This window comes from Microchirus variegatus (genome assembly GCF_963457635.1).
Source record: "Microchirus variegatus genome assembly, chromosome: 23".
In the NCBI taxonomy this organism is placed as follows: Eukaryota; Metazoa; Chordata; class Actinopteri; order Pleuronectiformes; family Soleidae; genus Microchirus; species Microchirus variegatus.
This window is the reverse complement of record NC_139824.1, coordinates 12,264,019-12,272,669: the sequence shown is the minus strand read 5'-3', so window position 1 is coordinate 12,272,669 and position 8,651 is coordinate 12,264,019. Positions and strand designations below refer to the sequence as shown.

General features: G+C 43.9%; 1 protein-coding gene across 1 annotated transcript; it reads right to left on the bottom strand.

Annotated features, from left to right (window-relative positions):
- Positions 1-3,246: 3,246 nt before the first annotated feature.
- LOC310943747 (uncharacterized protein) lies at positions 3,247-8,209 on the bottom strand (the record flags this gene model as incomplete). The annotated part of the gene is made up of 8 exons (XM_083909383.1): positions 3,247-3,275; positions 3,941-4,089; positions 4,565-4,713; positions 4,821-4,957; positions 5,044-5,286; positions 6,867-6,975; positions 7,096-8,049; positions 8,138-8,209. The coding sequence occupies 8 exons, from the start codon at positions 8,207-8,209 to the stop codon at positions 3,247-3,249; spliced, it is 1,842 nt and encodes a 613-aa protein (XP_083765509.1).
- Positions 8,210-8,651: the final 442 nt, after the last annotated feature.

Genomic DNA, 8,651 nt, shown 5'->3' with positions numbered 1-8,651 from the left:
ATACCTTCTAACTGTAGATCTTCCTTCAAATGCTATGTGCCAGGTAAGACGCTACATACACTACAGTATTTCTCTGATGGTAAAACACCTTATATCGGTGCCAGAGATTATTATGAGCCAATTAGAGAAGAGAACACGGAAACTTGTTGACAAAGCCGTACCTGTCACCTGTGTGTGTCATGGCAAACGTGTGATGTGATGTGATATGACATCTTCTTTCTCTTTGTCTACAATAAAGGACAAAAAAAAAAAAAAACAGTAAGTAAGTAAGTATTTTCTAAAGATCGGGAGATTATTTTTCAAAGACCCTTTTGAGCACCGTCCGCCGTTGTGCTCCACGACCACAATAACAGAGATGATGATTCAGAGCCTCGAGGTGGGTTTGCTCGAGGTTCAGCGACCAAACCTAAAGAACCGTTGAAATGTTGCGGTGACAGGAGGCAAACAACTGACATCATCATCGAGTGTGTGTGTGCAAGTTCATTTTTTTTGTGTGTTTTCAGAAAAACAGATTTATGTCAGAATGAAACGGGGAACGCAGCACATGCAAGAGTCCTGTTTCCCGCTGTTGTAATTTAAGCGTTTATGTCGCGTTGAAGTCGTTTTTTACTCGTCTACTATTTATATCATAAAAACCATCTTAAGCCTGATTTTTAATTTGTAAAAAAAACCAACAGAAACAGATGTCTGTCATATTTTAACAACACAGTTTTCTCATGTTGTTTGGAGCCATACATTCATTCCTGGTGTGGTCGGCTTTGGGTGTGTTGTCACACACTGAGGCCGTCTGGGAAAGATTTGTTTTTTTTTTTTTTTTTTAGGGCTGCTGACTTGGCACAGCCAACCAGGTAAACACCATCTGTGGGAAGCTGGTCTGGAGGTTTTGCACTAATTATATACTGTCATACTCTTTCAATTAAGAAATATCTTCTTTTTATTGTTTCTTGTGTTCAGAAAACGACTTCATCCCTAATAACGTTCTAAACATTTGAGTTGTTTTTCAGCGTCCTTTATGCTTTATGGTTTCATGGGGAGTTGTTGTTGTTTTTTTTCCATTTTTGTCGCAAGCTGTATAAATAGGAAGCCTGTTTCTCTTGGAGCGCTGCCACCGTGTAAATGATGGGATGTGTGTCTTCTTATATAGACCAAAATCACCACGTTGCGACCGGCGCGCGTCGTAAATATGAATTTCTAGCTTGTACTCGTCCTGTCGTACAAAAATAAGTTCCGTCCCACGAGACGGGGCCCGTGACACTGGGTGTTTGACTGAAGCAAACTTATTTTTGAGTCATGTGGTGTGAAATGAAATGTGGATAATCAGGGCCGTTTCTAGCTGTTTGGGGGCCCTATGCGAGATACTATTTAGGGGCCCCTGTTTTTTTCAAACTCGAGGTAGATATTCCTAACTTTTTACCCGACAAACACTTACATGCTTTGCAAATATATGCATAACGAAAGCATTCCAATACATGCAAATATAATAAAATGTGAGTCTGAGCTTGCAGTTTGGGGGGCCCCCTGGTGGCTGTGGGGCCTTATGCAGCTGCATAGTCCGCATATAGCAAGAAACGGCTCTGTGGATAATTTTAATGTATTGGAATAAAACTTCAACAAAGAATCAACGGTTGATTTCAATAATTTATTGGTATAAAGTTCAGTGATGTCCGAAGACATTCAAAAAGAGACAGTGGAACATTGAGATTGGAGTGAATCATGAGATACAATATGTAAATGTGACATCCGGCGAAGATGGTACAGGGTCTTATTTCACTTGTTTCGGCTTCAACCCCATTCCAGAGCATTCTTCTTCCTCCTCCTCTTCCTCCTCCTCCTCTTCGGCCGCCGTCGCCTTCATCGCCGGAGGCTGCGTCCTCCTGAGGCGAGCTGCCGCCGAACGCAGGAACCTCAGTCTGCCGCCGTTCCCACCGGCAGCGACGGGCTGTGGCTGTGGCTGGTTGATCAGCTGCACGGCGCCCTGCGGGGCTCCCCTAGCGTTTATCTGCTGAGGCAGCAAAGCGAACAGCGTGACTGGGCCTCCCCCGGCGGTCCGAGCCACCTGCGGGTTCACGTTTGCTCCACCCGTCGGGCCCGCGGACAACGACCCACCCTGCTGGAGAGCGCCGATGGGAATCAACTGCTGCAGGGGAGCCTGATTTATTTGATTCCCAACTGGCTGGAGAAAAAGCGACCCACCGAGTTGAACTAAACGCGCCAAAATCGGGCCCCCGTTTTGAGCCCCATTTGGGTTGACATTTTTGCCCGCCACTGCTCCTCCATTGTTGTTCACTCCCCCGTTTGCAAGTGCCTCGGCACTCCCTGAAGACACGCCGCCCTGCACCACAACAGCAAAGGTCTGGAGGAGAACAACCCCCAGTAGTAGACAGAACATGTTTTATCTCAGTGACAGGCAGACAGTCAACAGGTAAAAGAGCAGCATTCTCTTTTCGCTTATATAGAGATCGGCATGGTTCTGTGTTCCAATCAGAGTCCAGCAAAACACTGTGTTCAAACATGCTGACCATGCTTGCAGGCTATTTTTTGCTTTATTTCCTTACAGAGAGCCATTATACGGGATTAGGTGGCAAACCATAACAAGGCATCAGTGACTTGCATTCTCCTGACCGCTACAGCAAAGCAAATGTCATAATGACCATGTCATGGTGACGTCAGGAAAAACAGGCTGCACTAATAAAACACAGTATTAGGGGTTTAAGCGGATTGTTCCCACTAATCTTTTTGGTTGTCAACTGACTTTGTAAAGAAATGCAAGTCATTATAACGACAAGGTGATATTGCAGAAACTACGGCTGTTCACAAAGCTTTAATCTGAGAAACAATGAAAAGGAACAACATTTACAGCATGTACTACTAAAGATGATTCAGGATCTGAAACCATCTACCTAACTTTGAGTTTAAAAGAGTAATTATACACACACAAAAACACATATAAAATCAGAGTTATTGTAATGCCTTGTACTGTATGATGTACAATAACATCTCTACCAATGAGCTGAACTGAATTACAAAACAGTGTCTCGATACAAAACATAACACTTAAAACCTACAGGCAATGTTTTAGCCACCAACATTTGACCTTGTTATAGCAGGAGGTTAAATGTGTTTATTTCGTGTTGTCTCAGGAGTCAATGACAGGAGTCATATGGTTCATAGATGATTCTCTATCAAGCCGCTGTTGGAAAAGCTTCCTCAAGTAGACAACCCCGTCGACAAGGCAGAAACTGAGGCTCAGAAAATCAGGTTGACGTCCATGTCCTCTGTGGAGAAAATACATAGCATTTATGATCATGAAGCATTGGTTTATTTCTTTGTAAAGAGAGAGTCAACAAAAGACAACAGCAAGGACGCAAGAGGCCAAGATGGCTCTGTGGAGCATGAGAACGTTTGTATTGTTTATAGCTGGCGTGTGCGTGGTGCTGTAAGTGTTATCTGTGCAGCTGGTGACCTTGGTTCCCAGGATGTGAATTCAGGTTTGCGTGGGTATAATTCAGCCTGCCAGGTGTTTGCGTTAAGGGTGTAAATGTGTTGGGGTGAGAAGTTCCAGTGTGTTTAAAGGTGCCGTATGTAAGAATGTGGCCAAAAAAACTGTTACTACCTTCAAATTCAAAATACCGAGGTCTTTTAGGTTTTCGTTTTTTTTTTACGTAACTGGCAACCCGTGGTTGCTCGGCAGCTGAGACTCTACTGACTGTAATGATTGGATTTTTTAATGCAAATATTTTGTCTGTACTGTTGTTGTTGCTGAGTTCAGTTTGTTATATGAACATTATTCCTGAGTCTCTGTGACATATTAGGAGGATTTTATGGCCACTTTAAGTTTAAATGTGTAATGTCGCGATGAATACAATGGTTAACTCATTTTCTGTCACGTTTCTGAGGTACGGTTCCCATGCGTGTTTCAGTTGACGACTTTTTTTCTCACCGTTTCTGATGCCAAAACAGCAGATCCATTCCTCGAAGGACACCTGCTTGTCCTTGTCGGCGTCACACTCCTGGAAGAAGCGCGAGGTGCAGTGCTCCATCGGCACCAGAGGGACCCGGAGCGGGGCCAGCTCTGAGTGGGACAAGAATCTGCAGAGAACGGAAACAGTGTAGCATCGCTTTAATTTGTGTCAGGGAGAATCATAAAGAACTGTGTCATGACTTCAATCATCAGAATAATATTCTCTATAATTAAAGGCGCCATATGTAAGAATGTGGCCAAAAGCGGTTACTACATTCAAATTCAAAATACCGAGGTCTTTTATTAGGTTTCGTTTTCTGACGTAACTGGCAACCCGTGGTTGCTCGGCAGCTGAGACTCTACTGACTGCAATGATTGGTAGACGGCGGTAGGTGGCGCCACATGCCAAAACATGATTTCAAAACATAAGCATCATTTGCAGTCTGCAAAAGAAGATTTTTTTTAATGCAAATATTTTGTCTGTAGTGTTGTTGGTGAGTTCTCAGAGTCTCTGATTTTATGGCCAGTTGCTTTAGATCTATTACATAATGCACCTTTAAATATAATTGTCCAATGATAAAAAACAACAAGAAGAACAGCGACCTGTCGGCAGGGTGCTGGTCCAGTTGGGCAAACTGCCAGTGAACTGGATAAATGTACAAGTTGTAGTTCTTCTCAAAGTCCTGTGCAAGAAGCTCCACAGAGTGATCGCCAGCGTGAAGTCGTCGCTCGCTCTCAAAGAGTTTCCTCACCTGCACAGAAGAGAACAATACTGTTTCATTATGAACCAAAAACAATTGTTGTGTATTTTTGTCTATCGAGTGCTTTGTAATTGTCTGGAGAAATGAGATATTCTTACCCTAAAATGTTGTTTAGGAGTGAGGAAGCCGGGGGACGTTGTGTCCAGCTCGTAGAGCTGCAGCAGCACGTTTTTCAGCCAGTCTCTCATCCGTAAAGGAAACTGGACGAGCTCAGAGTCCACGCACGAAGGTATCACTGAGACAAAAGAGACAGGGTTTCGAATGGTTGTATCCTTGCACTGCACTTACATTGCTGTCTCACACACGGTGACTGATTCTCACATTTGCATGGCCCGGTGTAGTCCAGGTGAAGTTTGGGCCCCCTCTTTGTGCCCTCCAGGTTGCATTTAGTGGCAAAGAGTTCACAAGACGTATGGTATGTTTTGTTGTCCGTTCCGCAAACACGATCGAACTCGTTCACAGTGGGAGGACACTGAGACGGCTCCTGGCAGACACAGCCTGGCTTGTCGTCTGCGTCCAGTTTGCACGTCTTTCCGCGTTTGCAACGGAAACCGTCACATGGACCTGGGGGGGGGGGGGGGGGGCGAAAAAAGACAAACGCTGCAATAAAAGAGACGAGTAGAGCTCTACTTGGAGCACTGATGATGGTATTTGACACCCATTATTTGACCCTTCAGTCATTCCAGAGTGACATTCCCAAGTTTATTCATTCTGCTGACTTTTATATTTATATATAAATATATATATATATATTTGTTATATCCATCTATGCTGTGACGTACTTGTAATAATACTGTAATAAAGTTAAAGCTCACATAGAGTGGTCCTGTTGCACATAAATGTTAGTTATGGAGGTCTACTTACATACATTAACTTGTTTTTATGGTCAAAAACCTCCTAGTTGCTGTAAACGAGCCGATAGAAATCCTCTTTTCTGACGATGTTCCCCAGCCGCGATATTTCAGACTCAACTCTCACCCCGGCTTTCCAACTGTCTTGTGATTGGCCAGTACCCGGAAGTGACATATTCAGCACACCCTCTCTCAGAAGCGCAGCTCCCCCCTCTGGAACGGTGGATGCACTGCTACTCATTATCAAAACATTGTTTTAACAATGTTTAAAAATAGCTTCTTCACGACTCCCCGCCGCAGTCCCTTTTATGACTTTGACCCAGAGTCAGAAGACACTGTCGCTCGTGAAACACCTCCACAACGGACATTATTCTTCTTCTGCGGTTCAATGTACGCAACCGGATGTGCCCGGACTAGTGCCCGGAGCAGGAGGATCTGCTGTTTGGGAGAACCGTTGTTTACGTAACCGGACCGGGTTTTTTCAGAGATCTCGCTGAGCCCGAGATTACAATAAAACACAGAGTTCTCAGCAATGGCTGAACTGTTTGTTTTGAACCTTCAGGGCTTCTTAAACAAGGTAATGACGCAGATACACACTAAAAAACAGCGTTAATTGGAACGTCCGGTCTAGGTCCACTTTAATTTATTAGGGTTCGAGCACGACTGTGCAAGAACCCTCTTGAAATGCAAAGGATTATTATTATTATTATTATTCCGCCAAATTAATCGCATTTTTGAGGGCCTGAGTTTGTGGAAAATTGGAAGTGGGAGGGGCCAATAAGCGTGGCGCCCCCTGTCCAAATTCACCCTGAACAGCACAATTATCGTACACGCACGAAAATCGGAACGAAGATAAAATTACATTATGATCATGATCCAAACGCAACAGGAAGGCCGCCAATCTTAAATTGATCGGCCATTTTTGGGTGTTTTGGGCGTTTTTGCACCAATGCTACAAAATCTATCTGGTTATTACTTGGTTGTTCTTTTCTTCAAAAGCAGTTCTCGATGTTTAAATCTACTCTGCAGTGACTTGAAACCAGTGAGCTTTGACCGCTCCACACACACACACACACATCCCCAACATTCCACTGCAATTTGAGTTTGCTCAGTGACTGAGTTCAACTCCATCTCCCTTATTCACTCCTTAAGCCCCGCTGAGCTGTGTTTTGCTAGTGACCGTGAAACACGGTCGGTGACATTATTCATGTGGAAGTTTTTTGTAAATCGTGCAGTCAGCAGATTCCCTCATGAAGCCTGTGGGGGTTAGTCGCGGCTGCTGAATTAACCAACCGGCAGGGGCTTCTGGCCGATGGACGCCTCTGCTGAGAGAGGGTCTGGAGCCAGGGTAGAGATCCATTGTAGCTCTTATCTGCACTGGATTCATTCCCACCAAAGGACCCTGATAGATAAAAAACAGGGGAAAACGATTAGGGCAAAATAAATATTTATCATCATCTACCTATTTGTGTCATGACATACATTAAAAGTGAGTTGAATGTACACATTATGTATTGTTTACCCATTTTCCTGCGCCTCTCCTCTTGGCTTTGTGCACCGTGTTATCCTGACGATCTCGTTGGCTCGGTTCACTTTGTGCGTCCTCGCTCTGTGGCGTGTGCTTCCTTGCCCTCTGGTTCTTCTTCTGCTTCCTTGTCGTCTTCTTCTTGGTGTGGTCTGCATTGTCATCCTTACTTTTCTCCTCCTCTTCCTCTTCCTCTTCCTTTCCAGCCACCGGGGAGCCCGATTCGAGCTCCGTGCTCGGCTTTGTCTCCCGAGGCTTCGCGTCTTCGCCGAGTTCTTTAGATTTAGCTTGTGATTCTCGGTCGCTTTTGTGCCGTTTGTCGAGATCAGACGCCTCCTCGCTCGTTGCCGCTTCGGTGTTTTGCATGTCGTGTTCATAGTCCCCATCAACGGCGAGCTGTTCTTTCTCAGTAACATCTTTAGAGGAAGGCTGCCTTATTTGGGCCAAGACGCCACCGTCAGCGGCATAGTCGAGATTTACTGCGAGATCTGGTTCTGTGCTGCCCTCTGTTTCGTCTAACAGTGCCTCCTGCTCGACCCCGTCAGCCATTTTGCTCACAGATTCCTCCTTCTTCTTGTTCTTCTTGGACATCTCCCCATGAACGTCATCTTTCACGCTCTCTTCCTTCACCTCCCTCTCATCCGTCACAACTTCCCCAGTTTCCGATTGGCCATCTTCCTTCTCCTCTTCACCCTCGGCTTCCTCCTCCTTGCTTTTATCCACCTCCACCTCTAGCTCTTTTCGTTCCACCTCTTCCTCTGTTGCATCTTTCTTCACGAGGTCTATCAGCTCTTCCTCATTCAACAGAACGGCAATATGTTTATCTCTGTCATCTGTGGCCTTAAACTCTCCGTCCTCCTTGTTAGTATTAGCTTCAGAGTTCAGCTGCCCATCGTCCTGACCCTTGTTCTTGGGGACCTGTGATTGGTCGGCCTCCTCTGGGATGACCTCCTAAACCAGGACGAGGGGCAAAATATGAAGTTATACTGAGAAATAATCTGATTTTGATTAAAACATTTCAAAACAATTTTGAGTTTACCTTTTCCTTGATTTTGTGGGAATTCCTGTGATGTTTTCCATGATGTTTACTTTCAATCTGGACATAATACATTCGGGTTTCAATGAATGAAAGCCAAAAACTGCAATGATTAAATGTCAAACAAAATAAAAATTGTTGAGAAAAGTAAATTAAAAAATTTTTAAAAAGTAAAATGTGCTACTCACGGACAGGACAAACGTGGCTGTCAGTAAACAGGTGAAAACTAAGCAGGCCTTCATTCCTGAAACATTTAAAAAATATTTAAAAAATGATTAAAAAGTGATTATTATTATTACTATTGAGACGCAATTATGCAAAAAAAAACTACACGTTTTTGTGTATTTTTTGTAATTTATTGTATTATTACATTTATTGAAATTCTATTATTTGTGTTCTGTTATGTAGGGTAGCTGGCAATATACGGTATATCCACTGTTTTGTATAGGCCATCTTATGTTTTCTCATTTTATTCTCATATTTGTCTACCTGTCTATTAGTTTCCTTATTTATTCTT